This window comes from Acinonyx jubatus, chromosome B1 (genome assembly GCF_027475565.1).
Source record: "Acinonyx jubatus isolate Ajub_Pintada_27869175 chromosome B1, VMU_Ajub_asm_v1.0, whole genome shotgun sequence".
NCBI classification, from domain to species: Eukaryota; Metazoa; Chordata; class Mammalia; order Carnivora; family Felidae; genus Acinonyx; species Acinonyx jubatus.
The window spans coordinates 50,167,082-50,193,546 of NC_069382.1; the positions used below are offsets into that span (position 1 = coordinate 50,167,082).

General features: G+C 38.8%; 1 protein-coding gene across 1 annotated transcript; it reads right to left on the reverse strand.

Moving 5' to 3' along the window:
• Window positions 1-13,057: 13,057 nt before the first annotated feature.
• On the reverse strand, window positions 13,058-26,273 carry LOC106975796 (serine protease 52-like). The gene is given in 5 exon segments (XM_053216679.1): window positions 13,058-13,390; window positions 16,812-16,954; window positions 18,264-18,517; window positions 19,318-19,513; window positions 25,970-26,273. Coding segments are annotated over 5 exon segments (948 nt in total). The 5' UTR covers window positions 26,052-26,273; the 3' UTR covers window positions 13,058-13,117.
• Between the last annotated feature and the right edge of the window lie 192 nt (window positions 26,274-26,465).

Below are 26,465 nucleotides of genomic sequence, written 5' to 3' on the forward strand. Positions count from 1 at the left end.
CAGGGAAATACAAATCAAAACCACCATGAGAGACCACCTTACACCTGTCAGAATGGCTAACATTAACAACTCAGGCAGCAACAGATGTTGGGGAGGATGCGGAGAAAGAGGATCTCTTTTGCATTGTTGGTGGGAATGCAAGCTGGTGCAGCCAGTCTGGAAAACAGTATGGAGGTTCCTCAAAAAACTAAAAATAGAACTACCCTACCACCAGCAATTGCACTCCTAGGCATTTATCCACAGGATACAGGTGTGCTGTTTCGAAGGGACATATGCACCCCCAAGTTTATAGCAGCACGATCAACAATAGCCAACGTATGGAAAGAGCCAAGATGTCCACTGATGGATGAACGTATATAGAAGATGTGATATATACATATATATGTATATGTATATGTATATATGTATATATATATATGTGTGTGTATATATATATATATATATATATATATATATATATACACACACACACAATGGAGTATTACTCGGCAATCAAAAAGAATGAAATCTTGCCATTTGCAACTACGTGCATAGAACTAGAGGGTATTATACTAAGTGAAATTAGTCAGTCAGAGAAAGACAAAAATCATATGACTTCACTCATATGAGGACTTTAAGAGACAAAACAGATGAACATAAGGGAGGGGAAACAAAAATAATATAAAAACAGGAAGGGGGACAAAACATAAGAGTCTCTTAAATATGGAGAACAAACAGAGGGTTACTGGAGGGGTTGTGGGAGGGGGATGGGCTAAATGGGTAAGGGTCACTAAGGAATGTACTCCCAACATCATTGTTGCGCTATATGCTAACTAATCTGGATGTAAATTTTAAAAAATTAAAAATAAAATTTAAAAAGCAATAAATAAAAAATAATTAAATAATACAGTCCATCTTTATAAAAAAAGAATATTAGGTTAATGAAATTAATGATTTTTCTAAATCAGGGACATTCTTAAGTAGAAGTAATATCTTTTTTTATTTTACTGTGAATGATTGGCAGTGAGGAATTCAATAATATCATAATTTGTTACCAATGCATTGGTTCATGATAAAACATACTGTTTTTTTAGACTATTAATGCAGATATCAGTACAGTGAAAAATGGCAAATGTATAATTATAAAATAGTTTTTACCTCTTGAATCCACTGAAAAATCTCAGGAACCCTATGGGTTTATAGACCACACTGAGAATCACTTGTTTTTTTTAAATTAAATTTTAATTTTAATTCCAGTATAGTTAACATATAGTGTTATATTAGTTTCAAGTGTATAATATAGTGATTCAACAATTGCATACATTACCCAGTGCTCATGACAAGTACAAGCCTTAATTCCCATCACCTATCTCACACACACCCCAACCCCTTCCCCCACGGGTAACCATCAGTTTGTTGAGAAGCCACTGTTTTAATAGACCTACTTGGTTTAAAGAAAAGGAAAAAAAAATCATTCAAACATCTAGGCAAAAAGGAAAAGGAAAAGAAAATTAGTTTGACATCAGACTTTTGACAGCAGTCCTTTTTGCTAGAAGGAAATGGAATACTATATTTAAGATTTAAAGAAATAAGGGGTGCTTGGGTGGCTCAGTCAGCTGAGCATCTGATGCTTGATTTTGGCTCAGGTCATAATCTCATGGTTTGTGAGATCTAGCTCCAAATTGGGCTCCGCCCTGACAGCATAGAGCCTGCATGGGATTCTCTCTCTCCCTCTCCCTCTCTGCCCCACCCCTGCTTATGCTCTCTCAAAACAAATATTTTGTAAAAACAATTTAAAGGAATAAAATAAGTGCCAAATATTTTTATCCATCTAAACTTACCTGAGTTATAAAGGCCACATCCAAACTTTATGAACATATAAGAGCTCAGGAAATTTTGTCTTGAGCCTTTTCTGAGGAACCTACTGTAGAACAAACTTAAACCAACCAATGTAAGAAGCATCAGATAAGAGTGGATCCTGGACACCTAATATACTTGTAGTAGAACCAAGACTATATAATGGAAAATGGAAGATAATATAGTATGTAATTATATTTTGACAGTATAGCTAGAACACAACAATAAAAAATTCAGAGAAAATAGCAACTGTCTAGAAAAAAATAAAATAAACCTCCTGATTGCCTTATTATTAATTGGGTAAAGTAATAGTACTTCCAATTAGATACTGGGGGGAGAGGAAAGAAGGAGTAGGAGGAAGTTTGTAGACCACTTCAATTTTGCTTAAAGGAGGAACTAACAAAGAGTCACCAAACAACAACAACAACAACAACAACAACAACAGCAGCAGCAGCAACAACAGGAATGTACAAAGGATATTATAAAAAGAATTGGTAAAAAATAAAATAACAAATATTGGCAAATATGTAGGGAAATGAGAAAAATAGAAGCTTGTTCCCTTGTTGATGGAAGTGTAAATTGGTGAAAACATTAAGGAAAACAATATGGAAGTTCTTCAAAAACTTAAAAATAGAACTATTGTATGATCTGGCAATTCCACTTCTGGGTGTTTATCCAAAGAAAACAAAATCACAGTCTTGAAAATATGTCTGCACCATGTTCATTGAACCATTATTTATAATAGCCAAAATTTGGAAAAAAACCCAAGTGTCCACTGATGGATGAATGGATAAAGGAAATGTGACACACATACACACACTCACACACACACATATGCACACACTCACACATTATGGAATACCATTCAGTCATAAAAAAAAAAGTAGGAAATTCTGCCATTTGCAATAGCATGGATAAAACATTGACATAATGCTAAGTGAAATAAGTCAGACAGAGAAACACAAATAAATGGTCTCATTTATATCACTTATGTGTAAAACCCAAAAGTAAAACAAAGTACTAAATTCAGAGATACAAAGAACAGACTGGTGGTGGCCACTCGACCACTAATGCTACAAGAGAAAAGAAAGGTCAGATGAAGTTTCCCTAATAATTTTGAATTTATTTATTTATCTAGGGAGCCAATATGCATGTGTTTGTGGGGGAGGGGCAAAGAGAGAGGGAGACGGAGAATCCTGGCTGTTAGCATGGAGCTTGATGCAGGGCTTGATCTCACAAACCGTAACATCATGACCTGAGCCAAAATCAAGATTCAGATGCTTAATTGACTGAGCCACCTAGTCACCCGATAATTTTGAATTCTAAGAGGGCATTAACTGAACCTTCTTAAACGCAAAAACTAATAGAGATAATTTGGAGTTAGTAAAGACAAGAAGATTTTTGCATGAAGGTAACCATTAGAATTGAAAAGTAAATTTGTATTATATATAAATAAAATATAAAACAATACATCAAAACTGAGACCAAATAAAAAGATCATACATCAGTAAGTGTATATTGACATAATTAAGCTCTTAAAAGAAAGAAGTACAGATCAACCAAAAACTGAAATCCAAGAGTACACTGTATTCAAGAGACACACTTAAAAGAAAGAAATATGAAAAGCATGATAAAAGAATGGGCAAAGACATATGAGGCAAATTCATAAGAGCTAAGTATAATGGTGTTGATATTCAACATGGTTAAATTAAGACGAAAGTAATTAAAAGAACAAAGAAAAAGGCTTCATAAAGTTTACTGTTACAGTATGCAATGAAGATATAACAGTTATTAATAGTTTAGACTATTTTAAAATACCTCTCTCAGACCTATAAAAATCAAATGGGCGAAAAAAATGAGTAAAGATTTAGAAGAACAAACAACATAATCAATAAGCTACACCACATAAATATATATTAAAACGTTGAAACGCAAGAATAGAAAATCCACCTTCTCTTCAAGTGCACATTGAACATTAATAAAATTCAACATATTGGGGCCACAATGAAAATCTCAATAAACAAAAAAAGAAAATAGAAATAATAAATACAACATTCTCCAATCACAAAGCTAGAGATTGGTAACAAAATGAAATGATAAAACCCAAGTCTTCTAAAAAGAAAATCTGTGAATTTTAAAACATGTTATTAAAGCACCATTGGATCAAAATAGACATACAGTTCCAAATTGTGGAACGTTTTAAAAATATCAATAACAAAAACAAAACAAAACAAAAAAACTAAGATGGATACCTCTTTCTCTGCTTTGAGCTTGCAATGTGTCATATGAGGCAGTAATCCTGGCTATCTAAATTGCAATCATACACCAGCACTATTGTGTCCATCATTCTGGTATATCGTGTTGCTTCTATTACACCAATAATTACATTGTCCCTTGTCTCAAGTAGTTGTCCTTCTCTACCTTGTGGACAAGGGTGATGATTCACATGGGGTCAGCAGTCCTTGCACTGGCACCAACTTGGTTTCAGCTGTGCCCATAGACTGGTTAGGCACACAGAGACTGAAGAGCAAGTGAAGAGGCCAGGGTTGTACTTTCTTCCACCTCTGTCATTAATCAGGCTCATGACCCTGAGATTATACAGGAGGTTCTATTTTTAAATTCTTTTTGTGATCATCCAATCATGCAACCGTAGCAAGGGACATTTTAAAAATATAGTTTAAGGGGATCTTAGCCTGTGTATTGGAATTTCCCTCAGCATATGGCTTTGCTCCAATTGGAAAAGGCAGAAGTCAAGGCCAGCATTCAGGTGGAAAGGGTATGTCAGCTTGGAATATGTTATGCTTTCTAAGATAGCTTTGAGGTGGTTCAGAGGACCAATCCAGAATATGCTGATGTTTTTAATTTCACTGGAGGCATATGCACAAGAACTTCCTAGAAAGGCAGAGATAGAAGGGTCCTTCTTTCCTCTGGCAGATGAGGCAACTTCATACTTGAGTAAAAACAGAAGGCAGGTACAGGGGCTGGAGTAGGTGAGAGTAGGTGAGTATTCCATGGAGTTCAAGAAAAAGTGATTGATGCAAAACTAGAGGAGAAACTAATTTTCCCAGGAAGGAAAGCTGGAAGAGCTTTCATGTAGAACTGAGGGCCTAGACTCTGCCCTCAAGTCATACATGAGGTTTCTCCTTTTAGGCATGCAAGCTTGCCCCAAAGTTAACACCAAACTCAGCAGAACGAGTATGTGTTGGACACACAGAGGGACACTAGAAGTGCACGTGTACAGAGGGAAGACCAGGAAGGACACAGCTAGAAGATGGTCATGGAGAAGCCAGGGAGAGGGGACTTACAAGAAACTAAACCTGCCAACACCTTGATCTTGGACTTCCAGCCACCAGAATTGTGAGAAAATAAATTTCTGTTGGTTAAGCGACCCTGTCTGTGGTATTTTGTTATGGTGGCCCTAGATAACTAGTAAAATCCCTAATAATTTTCAGATATGAGAAGACATAACCCTTCTCCTTTGTTTTCATGTCTTTGCAATTGTTCTTTCTGCCTTAGATACATCCCTTGTCCATCTGGGAAACTATGTATCTTTTGTGTCTTCTGTGAATCTCTAGTGGATCATATTAGGGAATTAGTTGTCCTCTGTGCACTCAAAGCACCTTAAACAATACATTTTTGGAACATTCATCAAGGTGAGTTAAAAATACTTATTTACATCAGTATTTCCCTGATTAAACTATACACTTCTTGAAAATAGAGATCATCTTTAATTGAAATTCAAATGCACAGAAATAATCAAAATCCTTTGTTCATAAGCATGTTTTGCTGGTTCATGTATACTTTTAAAAAAAATAGGTGCTTTTTAATTTTAAATAATTCAATAAGCAATATGAACCTTGCTATATATTGAATGTTTGCATCCCTCAAAAATTCATATATTGAAACCTAATCCCCAATGTGATGGTTTTGGAGGCGAGGCCTTTGGGAAGTGATTAGGTCATTAAGATGGAGCCCTCACGAATGGGTTTAGCGTCTTCATAAGAGACCACAGAGAGCTTTTCCACCCCTTCCATCATGTGAGGACACATCAAGAAGATGGCTGGCTACCTATGAACCAGTAAGCAGGGTCTCACTGGACACCAAATCTGCCAGCAGATTTATCTTGCTCTTCCCAGCCTCCAGAACTGTGAGCAATAAATGTTGGTTGTTAAAGCCACCCAATCTATGGTATTTCTATTAAAGCAGCCTGAACGAATTATGACAAATCTATTACCTAAGCCAAAACTAGAATGTAATATCTAACTGCATCATCATTACCATCACCATCTTCAACACCCACCCCCTGATAAACATCATCCTGGTTCCTATATTCATGATTCCCTTACCCTTGATCTCTTTTTAATATGATTTAGTTACCACAAACACACATGTGTAAATATATATGTGTGTATATATATATATATATATAGTAATTATCTATATCTTGATATCTTTTTAATACATAGTATATATCTTTTTAATATATAGTATATATTAATATATAGTAATTATCTATATCTTGATATCTTTTTAATATGATTTAGTTACCACACACACATACATAAATATATATATATATATATGGATAGATATAGATAATTACTATATATGTATATCTATCCATCTGTCTTATATTCTGGACAAAAGATGTATCTAGTGTATGTACTGTGTGTGTGTGTGTGTGTGTGTGTGTGTGTGTAGTGATATAATTACTACACACACATACACACTACATATATCTATATATCTATATCTATCTATCTATCTATAGAGAGAAGGAATATATGCCTATTTAGATGTGCTTATAATAAAATGAGTATTATGCTGTATGTATTTTTGATATATATTATTATAATCCATTTTAAATTCCAAAAATTCATCTATATAGTTGCATATAGCTGATTATCATGTAATTGTGTGAACATGCATCAATTTATTCATCTAGTACTCAATTATTGGACTTTTGTTTTTGTTTAGATTTGTGCTAATCTGAATTGTCCTGCTATACACTTTATTGTATATGTTGTCAACATGTAAATGTTTACATGTGTGTAAGTTTCTGCAATGCCTCTCACCCTCCAGATGGCCACATTCTAATTCTCAGAAACTGTGTATACATTAGGTTACACAGCAAAGCGGAATTAAGTTTGTAGATGGAATTAAGGTTGCTAATCAGCTGACCTTGAGATGAGATTATTTGGATTAACTAAGTGGGGCCACTGTCATCCTAAGGGTCTTTATTAGTGGAAGTTCGAGGCAGAAGAGAGAACCAGAGAGATGACAGCTTGAGAGGTGACAGCCCATTGTTTCTGACTTTGAGGATGGAGGAAGGGGGCCATGAGCCAAGGGTACAGAAGGCTTCTAGAAGCTGGAAAAAGCTATTTAACTGTCAGGGGCATTATGTAGGAACATATAAATTTTGTGGATGATGTTGGAACTATATGTGTGGAAAAATATGTGCCGGCTCAGAAATGAAAAGAAGACTTTGATCTCTGGAGGTATTATTACAAAGAGGGGGAGCCTCCTGAAAATCATGAACATGAATATCTACCACAACTTGGTAGAATTCAATCCCAGATTCAGGTCCTCTTGCAAAAGAAAGCAATGGCATTCCCAGATATGACTGTTCAAGGTTCCAGCTCCTTTTCTCCACCCTTCACAAGCAGAGGAATGACTAAATAGAGAACATAAATTATTAATACCCACCCCTGTAGGTAAGGAGGAAAGATCATAATAGTTACCAAGAAAAATAAGTAGGAAAAGATATCCCATATTTTTTTTTTTTTGTTTTAAGACTGAAAGGCTGATCTGGCTAGAACTAACCTGAATTCAAAGATAAACAACAAAACAAAAACACAGAAACAACAACAAAATAACATGAGTAAAATATAGCATTATAGCTAGCTAGATGCTAGATTGAATGGTGGATGGGTGCATATAGATATAAATATGAAACATGTAAAACATGAAACAATAAATAAAACAAAAATTTGTGTTGGATGTGCTCTAGGAAATAGAAAATTTACCTTTATTTTATCATCTTTACTCAAAGAAATTAAAGTTGACTCTATAATACATGAGTTCAAAAAAGAAAAAGAAAAGGAAACCATTAGAGATATACAAAGTGAGAGAATAGAATAGAATTGATGAAATTAAAACCAAACTAAAATCAGCAAAACAAAAAACTAGTATCTTATGAATGAAAGTGAGGGCAAATACAAGGTAAGCATGTAGATGCAGATGAATTCATTGAGAAGACAGGATGAACCCTCTCAAGGAATGGAAAATTTACATCTTGCATATGAACAATCAGTATACCCGAAGTAATGAAAAGGAAAAAAATGGAACTGAAAAAAATTTCAAATCTATAATAAAAGAAATAAAAACAATGACTGACATGACTGCTTTATTTAATGCAGGCCCTTTTAAATACAGGTTTTAGTGAACCAACCAAGCTAACTATTATAGCCACTTCCAGCTGTTAAGACTAGTTTATTGAATCCAGAATTTGTGGTGAGTTAACAATATTGAAAAATTTGGTCCAATCTCGTGCTTCATCCGTTCCTTCCTGTTCTAGCACCCTTAGATTTTATTTCAACAGTATTTTGCAGGTTTATTCTGATACATTAGCAAAATTCCGCCACCCTTTTGTTGTTTAATGTCCCCCCAGATCCAATGTTTGTACTATTTCTTATGGGATACTATGAAACTAAACTGTATTTAGAAACCTGGAGTTCAGAGGCACCTGAGTAGCTCAGTTAGTTGAGTGTCCGACTTTGGCTCAGGTCATGATCTTGGTTCTTGAGTTTGATTCCCACATTGGGCTTGCTGCTGTCAGCGCAGAGCCTGCTTTGGATCCTCTGTTCCCCTCTCTCTAAACTCCCCCACTTGTGCGCACTCTCTCTCTCTCTCTCTCAAAAAATAAACATTAAAAAAAAAAGAAACCTGGAGTTTGTGAGTGTTGGTGGGTTGAGCCTTGAGGCAAATTAGCATTCCTTGTAAGGAAACTGCCTCATGTGAGGTCCTTATAGTTCTTTCAATCTGGAAAGGGTTTTTCTGCTGGCAAGTGAGACTCAGTGGGGTACGCGAGGTCAAAGTACTCAGATACTGTATTAATCATGCCTTTTAATTGAACACTCACACACTGAACCATAATCTTTCTGTCCCAATCACGTCAGAGCCAGGCATCAGGAAATTAAAGGCAATCCCTACACCCCACAGCTTGTTGAAATCATCCAAATTAGCCAATCCCAAACCTGCTTAGCTCACTTAGCCTGCTTCTCTCAGTCCTTCTGGCAAAAGCGACAATAAAGTCTCTTGCCCACATTCTCCCTTTGTTCCTTCTGCATCTTCACCAGTCTTGTTGTTTCCCCATGTGATCCTATGTGATCCCCCCTCTTCTTCCAAACTGTAACAAACTATCTTTTCAGTGACAGTCTTTCTGTTGACTTCCATATGTGAATAATGATGCTAATACCTCCATTTAAAAATAGATGCATGTAGGGGCACCTGGGTGGCTCAGTCAGTTAAGCATCCAACTTCGGCTCAGGTTATGATCTCACCTTAATGAGTTCGAGCCCCACGTCAGGCTCTGTGCTGACATCTCAGAGCCTAGAGCCTGCTTTGGATTCTGTGTCTCCCTCTCTCTCTGCCCCTCTCTCACTCATGCTGTCTCTTCCTCTCAAAAATAAATAAACATTAAAAAAAATTTTAAATAAAATAAAAATAGATGAATGTAGAAACACCCAAATATTCCCTATTTCAAATTTTCAGGTTTCCCCTCTTTCCCCAGTCCTACCTTTTATATGAGAGACCTATAGAGGCTATAAATTCAATTTATACTGTATGTATGCAACCAATGGTACATTATGTATTATGTACCATTAGATTGGGGGTCTAAATTTTGACTACATTGTCTCTGCAGTTACAAGAGGGAAGATACTTTTTGAATAGCAGACATAGATACTCTCTGGTTGTTTGACCATGGCTTAAGCCAAAAACCTAAAACCCTGAGTTTACTAATTTTTTTAAGCTTTATTCTAAGCAGTTAGCCTCCCTCTCCGCCCCTCCCACCTCACAGCCTACCCCATAGTCCTTGTGTTTCTCATTCTATTATAATGGTCAATTGCAACAACCATTTGATCTGCCAAAAGCTTGCTTTCAATAGTTACTTCATTCTAAGGTACTATAGGTGATAATTAACTTAGAACATGCTACAGACTACCTGTATCCCATTTTCAAGTGGTAATAAAGCTATCAAGATCAGATATCAAATAAAATCCAAATTAGACATTTAATCCTTCTACTACTCAGGAGAGCAAAACACAAAACAGAAAAAGTTCATAAATGGACCCACACTTATATTTATGGTCAGCTGATTTAGACCAAGACACTAAAGCTGTTCAATTGGGGGGAAGGAAGAGCTTTTCAACTTAATTGGCTATATATATGGAAGAAATTAATCTTGATCCATATCACATCACACATGGAAATTATTTCAAGATGGATCACAGACCTAAACATTAAAGCTAAATAAATAAATCTAAATAAATAATAAATAAAATTATGTATCTCTAAAAAGGGCACATAGTCAGTATAAAAGCAACTCCAATAACTCAATAATAAAAAGACAAACAATCCAAATTAAAAATGGGAAAAATACTTTAATAGGCATTTCGCAAAAAGAGTTATACAAATGGTTAGTAAGCATATGAAAACATTTTCAACCCCATTAGGGGGAAATGAGATACCACTTCACACCCACAGAATAGAGAAATTAAAAAGACTGATAATACCAAATGTTGGCAAAGATGTGGAGCCACTAGAATTCTCATCTGTTACTTGGATTGCAGGGTGGACAGTATAAAATAACTGTGATATTTACCTGGTAATTTATCATAAAGTTAAGTATACACCTATTCTATGACCCAGAAATTTTACATCTTGTTTACCCAACAGAAATGAAAACATATACACAGAAATATTTGTTACAAGACCCTTTGTAGTAGTATTTTCTTTATAATAGCCCCTAATTATAAGCAACTCATGTGTCCATCAAAATGGAATGCATAAATAAATTGCGGTACGGAATACTACTCTACAGTAATAAGGCGAGAGCTACAGATACATGCAACAACATAAATGAACCTCAAAAATATGTTAAGGTAAGGAAAACAGGCACAAAAAAGTATATAACATGGTGTTCCATTTTTTAAAAAGTTCTATGACAGGAAAAACTAATACACACTGAAAGAACTGAAAGAAACCAGAATGGTGTTTGATCCTGGTGGAAGGGAAAGAGGGTGGGAGTAAGTTGGGATTGGTAGGGGAAGGGCTTGGAGTGGTCTTTCTACGGTGGTGGAAATGCTCTATACCTTTATAGGGGTGTGGATTACATGGCTATAAGCATTATTAAAAACTCATCAAACTATAACGTTAAGGTCAGGGCATGTCTCTCTATGTAAATTATACCTCAGTTTGAAGAAAAAAATTACTAGTTTGAACTCTTATTTCTTCCTTACGGAATTGGCAAAAATTGGAAAGTTTGACAACCTGCTTTGCAATGGAGGCTAAGCAGTCCCCTTCCCGCACACACTCCCTTTCATAGGATCCTGGCTGAGAGGCCAGGCTGTTTCAACTTCTCTGTCAGCCGCTGCCCTGAGCTGAGGGCACAACACTGTGACCTCTCAGTCTCTCCTAGCCTCTACCTTCTGAACTTGAAGGCCAAATTGCTGTTACTTCTTTCACAAAAAAGAGGAAATTATTTGTAAAGCTACCTTTCTCAGGAGCAGTAACCCATCTACTTGTAGTCGTATTTCCCTGCTTACCAACAGCCAAAAGTTTGGGGTAACACTGCAGTTTTGGCAAAACAGCTGTATATCGATTCTCTCTGCCCTCATCCACTGAAATGCTTCTTCACCCCCCTCTCTCTAGATTCAGATGGTGGCCAACCTGTCCTGTTCTCATGCAGCCAATGAAAGTCAGCAGAGAGAAACTTTTTTCATACTTTCTTTTCTTCCCTTTCAGAATGCATATGCAGAAAATATTTCTCCTTTTTGTTTTATTTTGTTGTTATTCATAGCTCAAGGAATTCTACTTAAGGCAAACTCATATAAAAACACCCATCTTTTTGAGTATATTTTTCCCTTTCTCTTCAAAAATGTGCTGAGTTGCCTTAGAAAAGAATGCTACTTATTATGTCTTGCTTGGTTGGAAAAATTATGCTCATGACTGATTGCAAGAAGGATGGTCCGCCCACTCTTCCAGATGGTACAAAATGTCATCTTGGACTAAGTCAAACTTTCAGACAACTGTTTACTAGAATAGTAATTCCTTTGGTTCTGTGCTACCCCAGTATATTTATCATTCCCCCCCCCTTTTTTTTTGCTTCAGGTTGAGTTTCTAATGTTTGCATTCAAAAGTGTCTTGACTACTACAACTCATTTAGCTATGTGTATCTTTACCACCTCTCTTTAGGACATTTCTACTTCAATGATTTCCTGATCCTCAATCGTAGCATTGTTGCACATGATCTCTGAGAGCTCAAAGCAGTATTTACTGAGGCTCTGGACCAGGTGGTAGCTATGGAGGTGACAGGATCTTTCTGAAGACCAAATCTGTAGATCTCAGGGATTAGCTACAAATGAAGGGAGAGAAAAGAGTTAGAATGTTCCTTATTTCTAGAGAAAAAAAAATGGGGAGCTGTCTACTCCTTTTGGAAAAGGAAAGAATCTGTGGAAGGATACCTGTTTGTAAGAGAGAGAAGAATAGAAGTTATGTTTCAGAGACCCTTGGCATGCCCCTTTCCATGCAAAGGTGCTGCATCCAAACTTCTGAAGAGGCCTCAAGCTGAAATTGGTAAACTGCCTCCAAGTTCCAGGGGAATAATAGGCCATATAGTAGATCCCAGGTACACTGTAAGCACTCCTATAGGTATATGACTATTTCAGGAACAACTAATAGTATGAGAACCCTCTGGACCCCACCCTTGACCTTACTCCACAAACTGAGGACACTTGTTTTTTTAATTTTTTTTTATTTTAAGGTTATGTATTTATTTGGAAAGAGAGAGAGAGAGAGAGAGAGCATGAGTGGGGTAGAGGCAGAGAGGGAAGACAGAGAATCCCAAGCAGGTTCGATGCTATCAGCACAGAGCCCAATGCAGGGATCAAACTCACAAAATGTGAGATCATGACCTGAGCCAAAAATCAAGAGTCAGACGTTTAAGAAACTGAGCCACCCAAGTGCCCTGAGGACACTTGGTTTTGAGGCAATACAGTGTTTAATCACAGGGTAATAGAAGTATCACAAAATACAGTAACAAGATGGCCCAAGGTGAGAGAAGCGAACTGTACCCGGAGTCTGGCTCATGCACATAGGGCTTTCCTGACATCGCGGTCTCTGTGTCAATCCATGACAGATAATTAGACACCTTCGTGTACACTCCAGGGAGTTTCTTCCGGCCACAGCCCACTCCCCAGCTGACAATGCCTAGTTGGTATCATATGCTTTGGTGGTTGTTTTTCTGGCAAACCAGAGGACTCCCACTGTCACCCTATGAGAGAAAAGTTGTTTGGGAGTGGAAGGGACAGTAGCGAATAACTTCTATAGCCTATTGAGGTGTGGGCAACTGGCATAAGGCAAAAAGCACTTATGGTCTTTTGACAAGAGAACAGTTTATGCTATCCAGCCACATGACTATGCTTCCCAGCTGCATGACTGTCAAAGTTGCAAACAATTTGGTCAAAAGCAATGGTAATGAATGACAATTTGATTTACAAAAATCAGTATCCATCATCATCATTATCATCTAGTCATATGGGTTCATTTTGATGTACCAAGAACTGGTTTTCTAATCCATTTTGCTTCTAAGCACTTTTGTTGTTTTTCAGAATTCTTCCAATTTCCCCCATACCTTTTTACTTTACATCTATTTTCAGCCAACCCATTTTGGTCTTTCTGTATTGTTCATAAGAGCAAAAAGTAAAAAACAAACATAAAAGTCTATTATGCCTCATAATAGATCATTGGTTGAAGACAGCAGGCAAGCAAACTGATATATATAAAACACATATGATATAAAATGTGGTTCAAAGCATTACATTTTAAACAATTTACAAATTTTAAAATGTCACGAAAAAGATTGCCAAATAAGCACAAGTAAGGGGAACAGACATTGACATGAAACTTGAAGAATACATAATCTTTCAATGCCTTCAAATCTTTGGGCCCATTTTTTAAATTTAATCTTTTATTGTTTAAATATAGTTGACATACAATGTCATATTAGTTTCAGGTGCACACCATAGTGATTCGATGATTATATGTGTTACACAATGCCGTGATAAGTGTAGTTACCCTCTGTCACCATTTAACGTTATTGCAGCACTATTCACCATATTCCCTATGCTATACTTTCCATCTCTGTGACTTACTAAATTCTACTGAAAATTATGTATCTTCATCTAAAAAGTTAGAAATCTCAGGTATGGAAAAAGAACATGAAGAATAGTCATAATTATACAAATAAATAAATTTATATATAAACACACACGTATGATTGTGTATAAAAAGAATATTTCAGGAGGTGCCTGGGTGGCTGAGTCAGTTAAACATCCAACTTTGGCTCAGATCATGTTTCATGGTTCATGAGTTCAAGCCCTGTGTCAGGCTCTGTGCTGACAGCTCAGAGTCTAGCTCCTACCTTGGATTCTGTGTCTCCCTCTCTCTCTGTCCCTTCCCACTTGCACTCTCCCTCTCTCTCTCTCTCTTTCTCTAAAAAATAAATTAACATTGAAACATATAAAAAATAATATTTCAGGAAAGAAGGCAACACTGTAAAAATGGTTTCTCTGGAGAGTGAACAGGAGAACAAGTTTAAGATGTAAACTTCCTCTTCACTGTACTTCCAATTTGTACAATTCCAAATGAGTTAAATAAACATTTCTCATTCCAGCCATACAGAGGCAACCCCTTAGTCAAATATAATTTTCCACATCCTTGAATATGCAAATATGAATACATCATTATTGTTTTACAGAAGTAGGTTTGGGTGGTACATATTGTTTCACAGCTTACAAAGATTTATTTTTGAAAATGTTAAGTGACACCCCAAATGTTGAAAAGAAGCACCATTCAACAATATGCCAAAAGTCCAAATCCAAAACAAAACAAAAAATGATATGGGTTTATTTGATTTTTTAAACCAGATTGTTATCATGAACAAATTGCTGTGCCCGTCAACTTACTTTGAACCAAACTATTCTTTACCAAATTCCTTGAAGTCATTGCTAAGTCCCATGACCTATCGCTAAAATAAAGAATTATAATCCCTTCTGTGGATATGAGGGGATCTATGTGAAAGATGTCAGGCAGAACAGCAATACAGTTAAGATCGTAAATTTCTGGAGCCAAACAGATCTTGGTTGAAACTCCAGGGAGAAGATTTAGCTGAGGGAATGTGAAAATTTTCTTCAGCATTTTAAGGCTCAGCTTTTATGCTGGTGATAATAGCTATCTTTCCTACAATACAGCTGTATGTATGGAAGGAAATGACAGCTGTGAAGCCCTGTGCACCATGATATATGGCAACCCTGTACTCAATGGTAGCTCCCTGCATTTCTGTGGCCATTGAACCAGCCAAATCTGTGCATGACCAGGCTGAGCTGCTAGATTTGGTGTCCTGTTTCCACTGGAACCCAAAAGATGGCTTCAATCTCAGAAGATAGTGTGCCTTCATTAGAATTCTGAGTCTGACATTTAACTTGTTCCTGTGTCCTCTGCGAGGCTGTCAGCTTCCCTGGTCCTCAGTTTCCCCATCTGAAATAGGCCTGCCTCCTAGGGCTAGTTTGCAACCCTTTCGTGTATTTGTGGAAACGGTTAATGTGCTACTAAGCACTGAACATACATAAGAGATGGTGATGGAGAGGGGTGCCTGGGTAGTTCAGTAGGTTAAGTGTCCAACTTTGGCTCAGGTCATGACTTCGGCTCAGGTCATGATCTCACGGTTCATGGATTTGAGCCCCTCATCGGGCTCTGTGCTGACAGCTTGGAGCCTGGACCCTGCTTTGGATTTTGTGTCTCCCTCTTACTATGCTCCTCCCCCACTCACACTGTGTCTCTCTCTCTCTCTCTCAAAAATAAAGATTAAAAAAAATTTAAAGAGATGGTGATGAAGAAAATTATATTTATAACATTTAGTATGACCATCCTCTGCTCTGCATCATTTTAAGTGCTTTTGTGCATTGACTCACTTAAGTTTCACACTAGTCCTAAAAGGTAGAAACTCTTAATATTCCATTTTGCAGATGAATAAATCTGAAAAAGCACAGGCACAGAGAGGGAAGTCACAAGCAATAAGTAGAGGAGCTGAGAGGGGGGAACTAGGGGACCCTCCACCCTAATCACTATCCCACAGAGTCTCCCTTTGGTTACAGAGCATCTGTACAGGGCTGAATAGCATCCCTCCCAAATTTATGTCCATATGGAACCTCAGAATGTGAGCTTATTTGGAAATAGGGCTTTTGCAAATGTAATTAGTTAAATTAAGATGAAGTTCTACTGGATTATGGTGGGTCCTAATCCAACAACTGAAATCCTTATAAGAAAACAAGAGATACACATACAAGGGAGAAGTCCATGTGAAGATGGGGGTGGTAAGTGGAATGATGCACCTGCAAACTAAGGAATGCCCCTGATTGCTGGAAACTACCAGAAGCAAGAAAAGGCAAAGAAATATCCTTCCCTAGAGCCTCCAGGGGGAACATGACTCTACCAATGCCTTGATTTTGGAACTCCAGCTTCCAAAACTGTGAGACAGTATATTTCTATTGTTTGAATCCACCCTGTTTGTGGTAATTTGTTATGGTAGCTTTAGGAAACTCATCCAGAAGAGGAAGAGGGGAGCCAATTATCCTGAAAATATTGGCCAGCCCTCTGTAGCGACCCTTCTCCAAGCAAGGGACAAGCTCTATTACCTGGCAGGCGTCCTTCCCACCTTGAGGGCTCCCAGCACACAGCATGTTCCTGGTGAGTATAGGCACCTTATGGGAGCATGTTTCCCATTTGACCAGCTTGATGTTGACTTTTTGCAGCCGTGAAGTCATATCTTGCATAGGAACTGACACAAAGAAGAAGCAGATGGGGAAAGGACCCTGAGCTCAAAGTGGTCCCTTTGGGTTGAGGTCAAACAGCCACCCAGCATCATGTATTTTCAGCTCAATAGCAAAGGAGCTACTGTGTGACCCAGATATGGAATTAGTGAGGAGAGAATTGAGAGGCATTCAGGAGACTCTCAAGCCTATCTTCTCTGAATCTAGAGCTCCTCACAGCTGGGTCTTTATTGGATCTCAGCCTGAGTGCACTCTTCTGCAGAAAGTGCCAACTCCAGGTACAGTCCTAAAAAGGTATTTCATTTAAATCCATAGGCACGTAAAGAGGACCCATTATGACAAATTCTGTCCAGGGGTCTATGGATCGTAAAGATGGATTTGAATCATGTCAGGGCCTTTAACATGGAAGAGATGAACCTAACACCTAGAATGTTCACACCCTGAAGATGAGGACATTTCCCTTTTTGTATATTGCTGAATTCCCAGAGCCTAGAACACTGCCTGGGTCATAGAAGAGGTTCAATGAATATGTGCTGAATAAAGCATGAACTCTAAGAAGGTGGCCTGTTTTGAATTTCATGGAAAGCTTCCAAGGGTAATTCCCAATGAGGAATTCTAAAACAGCTCCAAGCTTTGGGACCATGTGGGAATCAGTGTACTGCCATCTGTGTGCCTACTTAGAAGAAATGGCGCTAAGATTTTTCTTCTGTTCTTTTGATTTTGGACACATTTACCAAGAATAATGACAAAAAGGCACCATTTTATGGTTTGGCAGGGCAAAGTGGTCGGAGTAGGTTACAGATTAACTCTATAAGAACAAATTTATATTCAGTTTATCCCCTTCTTCTTGGCCTGGATCTGTGGTTTTCAAATATTTGGGCCAGCAAGCACTTTTCACAGAGGAGCAGAACTGACACCATCAACCGGAACAGAGTTGCTCTGCTGACATTAGTGTGGACTTCTTGCAGCCTAGTCAATTTTGCCACCCCTTTGCCCATTAATATGTTCCTCAAAATTCTCCCAAGTCATCCTTGGATTCTGAACACTTCTCCCTGGGTTATTACTGAGGCCCTGTTTAGGGTTTGTGTTCTATAATATGGATATAAAACTTGGTATAGGAGCCCAGGAAGGCCAAGGAAAGATGATTCACATGTTGACTGAGGAGAAGGTTCATCATGGGTTCTTAAATGAGAAACTGAAGTTTCCAAATCCACCAGACAGACTTCCCAGAGCTATAAGAGCCTCCAGAGTTTTCTTTCTCATTGCCTACATCAACCAGAGTGCCACCTCCCATTGGGTTGGGCTATAGTAACTCACTGGTAATGCCCCATCCAGTCACCCAGCAGTTTCTCCATTTCTGTATGTCATTAACCTCTGACAGGCAGATGGGTACTTCCTTGACACCCAATTTAAATGGAGATTTGAGTAAGAGCAAAGCAATGTCATTATCCAAGAACCAGCTGTCAAAATAAGGGTGAATAATTGACTTGTCCACTTTCATCTTTGTCAAGTTCTTGGTATCAATGTTTCTTTCACCATGTATAATCTCCAAACCAGATTTTATCTCAAAACAAAAGAAGGAGAAAAAAAGGTAAGTTATGGAAGGGCAAAAAAAGGTGAGCCTTAAAAGAAAATAATTCCCCCAATGCAAGGCTGTGATCCTGAGAGCTGGAGGGGTGGAGGCAGCTGGGGCCATGTACTTGGGCCCTGACCAGGCAAAAGAAGACTGACTTGAGCTCCATTCTTGCACTGTTGCCAACCAGCTTTTGACTTGATGGCTTCTTGGGCAACTTCACTTGTAGATTTTATTAACAAATATCTGGAAGTCATACTATGCACAAGTAATTGAGGGACTTGATCTTTATTTGCAAGGGGTAAACTAGCTATTAACAAACATCTGGGAAATTTCTCAAACATATTGATGTATAGACTTAAGGTAAGGCAGCGTCTAAGGAGCTTCTGTCATGCAAACAGGCCTGGTGCCCTGCCCTTGGGGACCAATCCTTTCTAGGATTCTCTGACTCTGTGGTTATTGTTAGCCTACTTTCTCCCCAAGTGGCATAAAATGCTTAGGAAAGTACTTTCCAGAGTTTTGGATCAGGACAACGTGCACTTGACAAGATGCTGGGAAGTCCAAGGAACATCTGTTCTGCCATTTGAGTCTCACACAATAAGGTGTAGAATATCCTAGGAGGAAATCAGTGTCTATCCCACCTGAAAAGTGTGATATTCAACCACACAGGCATATATTTAGCCTCCTGGTATTTTGTTCTGTAACTGACAAACCTGGATGGAGGTTCCAGGAGAATAATGAGCATGTAAGGACAAGTATTCTACCACATTGGTTAAAAAAAATCTTGGCAATACTTACTTATTTCTGTTTATGAAGCAATGGGCTGCGGTTAAAATCCACCACTCGTTGAGGATTGATCCTCCACAAAGATGTCTCCCTTGGTAAAGAATCCTCACCTGCCATGGAAAATCTATTATGTCTGCAGATACCCCACCTGTGATTTCCAAAATTTCTGACTTCTCAGGTTTGGTACTTGTTCTTTGGCCACATGTCCCTAAAAGCAGAAAGAAGGAAGAGGGACAAGAGATCTAGGGCCCAACAGTCAAGATTGGTTGGTTTGGAAGAAATATGAGTACAGTGGCCCCTTCTTGCCTCCCCAAGACACAGTTAGCAATGGCTTAGCCAAGTTAACATCAGATGGGAGATTCATCAAACAAAAATTATGTCTCTTATGCCTACCAAAGGCATTGCAATTATAATAATGTGCTTATGGGAAGCAATGGCTTCTTCCTTCATTTTAGCGTTGATTTTTGGAAGGGTCTCCCTCTGAGGGCTTGTGAGGAGGGAGACACAATCACAGACCTTGGACCTGAATCTTGCTATTGCATCTCAGTAAGGAAGCCCAGACAGAAACATTCATTTATTCAAACTTAGGCCTCAGCATCCTCTGATAGGGCATTGGTGTGGTATCTTGGCATAGAACATAAAATCCTTCTCCTCAGCTCTAGACTCATATTTTCATGGCTTCTATACCTCAATGACATGGACACCAGAAATTCTACAGGCAAAGGGAAACTGATTAGCCCTTCCCTTCCTAACTGATTGCTCTCCTGCATTTCTTACTGTGATTAGTGGCACCATTTTTCACGTACTTTTAATTCTAAGGATTCCAACTGAACCTAGAAAGGAATAAAAATTTTGGCATTTCCTATGTGATAGGATTGTTTTGATATCATTTGGTGTTTTTCAAATGTCATTTGAGTAATGAGAAAAGTAAATATAAAATCTAAACTGTTGAGCACTTACTATTTGCCAGGCACCATTCTATTTTGCCTGAAACAATTTAACACGAACTCCATGAGATAACTGAAATTATTCTTGTCCCATTTTAAAGGTGAGACAATAAAGGCAAGTGTAAGGGTTAGCACATCTGGCCAAGACCCAACAGCTAATATATAACTGAGCTAAGATTTGAAACGAGGCACTCTGGCTCCAAAGTCTGTTTTCATTACTATTAGGCAAACTGCCTTCAAAGTATTAACCATGCTTATGCATGGGGAGAAAAGACAGTGACATTCAAACATTTCCCCAGACAAGTATAATATGAAAGGTTATTCATATTATGAATTTAAAACCATATCCACACCACACATCACTACCATCCATATGTTACCATCACCAAACATCACCATAACCATACAACCCCGCCACCATACAACCCCACCACTACATATCCCCATCACATGTCCCCACATCACAGGTCACCACACCACACAACCCCACCACCACACAACCTGGCCATCACACAGCACACCATACAACCCCACCACCACATGTCCCCCCTGTCCCCCTCTTCATACTGCTCATTACCACTACATTTTACCACAACCAGTGCACATCACCACTGTTGCCAATCACCACCACTGCCACTGCTTATCTCTGCCTTTGGGTTTCTCTCCTCCAACTTTCCTGGCCCTTCAGCTCCCCAGAAGAGCTCTGCTCCTTTCTATCTCAGAGCTTTTCTCAATGCCTCTGCCAGAAAGACAGGCTACTCTCTCATCTGTCTTGCTCCTCTTTGCCTATTTAATTCCTGTGTGTCCCTCACATTTTAACTCAGTTATAATGTCCTTTTAGAAATCTTTCTTGCCTTTCAAGATTACATAAACTACCCTCAGTATAACTTTCTTTTCTGACACCCTCCCTTCCACACAGAACACTAACAACAGAAATAAAACATTTGTGAAACTTTCATCTAGATCTAAAGCCTAATTATCTATTCTTCTTGCTCACAGCTTTCATGGTATGTCTATATTTCAACAAAACCTATGCTCAATTATTCGAGAATATTATTTGGCTAAAATAATGGTATGTAGTTTGATGATTGCTAAGGTGAACATCAAGCAGGTTGAGACACTATTTCTAAAGCATTGATCTTCAATTCTGTATGCACCTGCAAGGGAAGCTTTCTGGAGTACATGGAGAGAAGGTTTTACCTGGAGAGCTAAGTCTGATTGGTGGACAATAACTACCAATCTGCAGTACTCTATGTAAAACAAGTCTAAAGGTGCAGCTAAGCTCAATGGAAAAGAGGTCTATGACCTATCAATAGTTTTTGCTGAAGGTCTGAGAGCGTCGGATTGGCAGTAGGATACCAAACCAGGCTAGCATTAATAGATACCTTTAAAATTTAAATGGGCAAAAAATCATCTTAAACTTGGGGGAGAAAGTGCACAAAAATGCATGGCGTGAAACTGAGAAAGAACCAATATTAAAGATTACAGAATTGAGATTGAAAATTATCTGGCTAGATCTGAATACTGGACATGAACCATCAATATCAAACTCAATGAAGAATAGATATAAAGAAAGTATTACAAACCCAAATAGAAAAATAATAGATCCAAATCTCTAGATTGTGAAGGGAGACTTGGCTTGGAAGTTTTCATAAGAACATATCAACCATAAGATGCTGACAACATGATACAACTGCTAAGCTCTCTATCTCATAGATGATAGCATTTGGATGGTTGTTAGTCTGGGGCCACAAGGTGCAAGAATGACATTAACAAATGGAGTATATACAGAGGTGTGTGGCCAACATATTGAGAAACCTTAGAAGGAACATAAAAAGAAAGAAGACTCAGATGGGCCTTCAGACTCTTGCAGGGTTTTCTTAAAGATGAGGCATCAGACTTGTTCAGATGCAGCATCAGTGGGTGGAAACAACAGGGTGGTTTAAAAAATCTTACAGAAGTAGAAAAATTCCTCCATATTGTTATATTCTACTTTGTTGGTAATTATGCAGATTTGAGGCTGACAAGGACCATCTGAGACCTGTGGATGTGAAATTCAGGAAAGCCCCTGGGAGCCCAATTGCATATTCTTTGTGTTGGATATTTGTAAATTCTTTAATATAAAAATGAACTTTGTGGAATTTCTCTATAGTGAAACAGGCTACCTGTAGACTGTACTTGTTGTGATGAGCACTGAGTGTTGTATGGAAATGTTGAATTACTATATTTTTTGTACACCTGAAACTAATATTACATTGTATGTTAAGTAACTGGAATTTAAATAAAAACTCAAAAAAATAAAATGAGAGGATTCAATAAAATTATCTCTAGGATTCTTTCCAGTTCTAAAACACTGTACTTTTACAGTTCAAAATGGTGACAGGGAAATACTTTTACTTGAATTACATTAGGTAAAAATGTCATCTTTACTTAAATTCTTCTAAACCATACATTTTAGCCATCTTATTCTTAATTTTTCCTTAATATATTGTTTCAGTTACATTTTAAATGCTTTATTGATATTGATGTCAGGCTGACATTGGTCATGCAAACTGAAATATCAGTGTAATTACATGATAAGTCTCAGGCAAATGCAGAAATTTTCCCATATTTTCATATGCTAATGGCTCAACTTTGTTGAAAATTACCTAGAATTCAGACTGACTTGGAAAATAGGAGACCTGTGGTTGTGAATTTTAGGAAAGTCCCTGGGATCCCAAGTAATTGATATTTTTTGTTGATAAAGAACTAAATGAATTTTGGGGTCTGTCAACACCACAGAGCAAAATTCCTGGTGGGGGTGTTCAGAAATATATCCTTGCAAGTCCCACCTGAATGAAATCACTTTAGATCCTAGATTTTTCCCACATGACTGGTTGATCCAGACCCAGAGATGTGACCAAACAGACTAAGATAAGAAAGTTTCATTTTAGCTTTTTACTCCAGTGTTTTCTCTCTGCCTGTACTATCAGGGTATCTCAAAAAATAGTCTTACCCCCTAAAGATTCCATTGATATGTTGTTGACTATGAGAGAAAGAGAATTACTGGAGAGACAGAACTCGTCAGCACAAAGCACTGTGTTCTTAGCATGACAAGTTCCTGGCTCTGTCCAAGCTGGCAGGGCACCTGGTGCAGAGCGATGGAGGTAGGGTTTTGGAGTCAGAAGTTCTGAGTTGGCTTCATTGTTTGCTGGCTGTGTGACTTACAGCTACTGATTTAACATCTCTAAGCTTCAATGTTCTCATCTTTAATACAAAGGTAAGTATTAACATAGCCTGCTGCTGTGTTAATGTAACATTTCATGTAACGTTGATTTAGAGAGATGGCATTTGGCGTCATTCCACTCTGGGTCAAGGAGAAAGAGGTCTGAATTTTGCCCAAGATGCTTAATGAAATCTGGGGTCACCTCCCACCAAAGTTTTAGTGTGAGAATGCCCATGCTGTTGGTCTTCCTACATCAGTGGCCATTCTTAAACTCGTTTGCTGAATCCTCCTGTCCTTCCAAAACCCAAGGCTTAATCTTCAAACCACTTATCTTTTCTTGCACTTTAGCTAGAGTATCTTCTCCCAGCCATAACTTCAAATATCATCTTTATCCAGAATATCTCACATTTGACCCCTCAGACCTCTCCACTGAGCCCTCAACTCTTTTAACCAACTGTCCTACTCAATGTCTCATAAGAATATCTAAGAGACGGGGCGCCTGGGTGGCTCAGTCGGTTAAGCGGCCGACTTCGGCTCAGGTCATGATCTCGCGGTCCGTGAGTTTGCGCCCCGCGTCGGGCTCTGTGCTGACAGCTCAGAGCCTGGAGCCTGCTTCAGATTCTGTGTCTCCCTGTCTCTCGGCCCCTCCCCTGTTCATGCTCTGTCTCTCTGCCTCAAAAATAAATAAACGTTAACAAAATTAAAAAAAAAAAAAGAATATCTAAAAGACATCTTAAACTTGATGTGGCCCAAACTGAAATACTGACTTAACTGACCCCTGTCCAAATCTGCTTTCCCATAAGCCATCCACAGTTCAGTAAAAAGTACCTATATGCATCCATTTGCTTAGATGAGAATATCATCTAGCAGCTATCCTTGACCTCTTCTTTTCTCTGTCTTCTGACATCCAATGCATCAGCCAGTCCATTCAGGACTACCAAAAGATATCCAGAAACCAATCATTTCCCTTCATGCCTGCCACTATAAACCAATCCAGGCCATCATCCCCTCATGCTCACTAACCCAAGGCCTGCCCCTGCACACTCTATCCTCTGCAGCAGACAGTGTCTCTTCCTTAAGTACCTCTCATTTCTCACTTTCCTGTATAGACTCTCTGATGACTTCCCATTGTAACCAGAATAAAATCCAAAGTCCTTACTCTGCCTTTATGAGGCTTAGCATGATCTGGGCCCCACCAACCCCTCTGAACCCATCTCTCTTCAGTGCCCCCTTCCCATTCACTTTGCCCCGGCTACACGGGTCTGTGTGCCTTCAAAACATACTGAGCTCATTCACTGCACAGGGCCTTTGTACTTGCTGTTACATCTGCTTGGAAATATGTCTCCTTCTCATCAGATGGGTCTTGACCCAAATCTTATCATCTCAGGAAGGCTTTCTGTGACCACTAGAACAATCTCAACAACCACCAGAGGCCTTCCATCATATAAGCCTATTTTCATGCTTCATACCATTTAGCAGGAACTAAAATTAACTTACTTATTTACTCATTTTATATGTTTAATATGTCCTTCTCCACACTACATAGTAAAACTGCAGGAAGGAAGGAAACAAGTATGTCATTCTCTGTTATAAACTGAGCTCCTGGGGGCACCTGGGTGGCTCAGGCAGTTAGGTGTCCAACTTCGGCTCAGGTCATGATCTCACTGTCTGTGAGTTCAAGCCCCGTGTCAGGCTCTGTGCTGACAGCCGGAGCCTGGAGCCTGTTTCAGATTCTGTGTCTCCCTCTCTCTTCCCCTTCCCCACTCATTCTCTCTCTCTCTCTCTCTCTCTCTCTCTCTCTCTCTCCTTCTCTCTCTCTCTCTCTCTCTCTCTCTCTCTGTCAAAAATAAATAAACATTAAAAAACTCCTAAAACAACTCCTGGCACATGGTAGAGGTTTAATATTTGTCAGCCAACAACTGACTGAACAGAACACAAGTCTCCAGAAATTCTCAGGACCCAGAGAGATGAATCCATAGTAGCTATTAATACATTGCCTTTACTATAGTTATATCATGGTACTGTTTTGCATTAGGCAAGTTAGGCTCCACATGATGCTTTAGAATGCTTTCAAAGAGAAAGCAACCTGACTTGTCGTCTTAAAGCTGCAGGATTTGGCTAGCTAGTATCTCCAGCTTGATGGCTGGTTACCCCTCTCAAAGGGTTTTCTTACATCAACCATTCACTATGGAAAACTCTGGGACCTAATGTAGACATAAAATATGCACACACGTGCACACACACACACACACACTCACCAGGCTCCTCCACATGTAACTTTAAAGTTGAAGGTATTCTGGGAGCAATGATCTGAAAGTCTGGTCCAGGTGCCCCTGCACCTAAGGGGCTTATTAAAAGTGCAGTTCCCTGGATCCCACCCAGAATTGTGGAACCAGCATCCTAGAACTTGACCTTTTGAACAAGTTGCCCAGGTGATTCTCCTGCCCCCACCCCCACCAAAGTGCAAGGGTCCTGGTGAGGCACAGACACAAGAACACCATGAGAAACCTACATGCTGGGGAGCTGTGTGCCCGGGGAAGCAGCAGGTTGACCAGGAGCAGAAGTACTGCTCTTCCATCTTTCCATCCTGTCATCAGCACTGGTCTTTACTCAAGCCAATGGAAAGCCTTCAAGTGATACTGTGCTGATTCAGTTCAGAGGGATTGAGTCTGGGCTTTGCTCTCTGTGCCTGCTATCTGACAGCCCAACCTGACCATTGAGGTCACAATTGAGCACCGGGTAGAACAGTCATGGTCCAGACAAGGCAACCAAGTGGCATCATGCATCCAGGACCTGATGATTTCTGTGAGCCACTTCTCTGGGATGTGGAGGTCAGTGTGGAACCAAGCCCATGGTTTTAATTCTCTACTAATTTCATCTCTACTAATGTCATCTCTACTAATTGCATCTCTACTGGCTTCCAGCAAAGGGAGGAACATTAACCAGCAGTGTCTATAAGCAAGACATGCATAAAGTACAGACCCATGCATAGATCAGCTGCAGGGTGG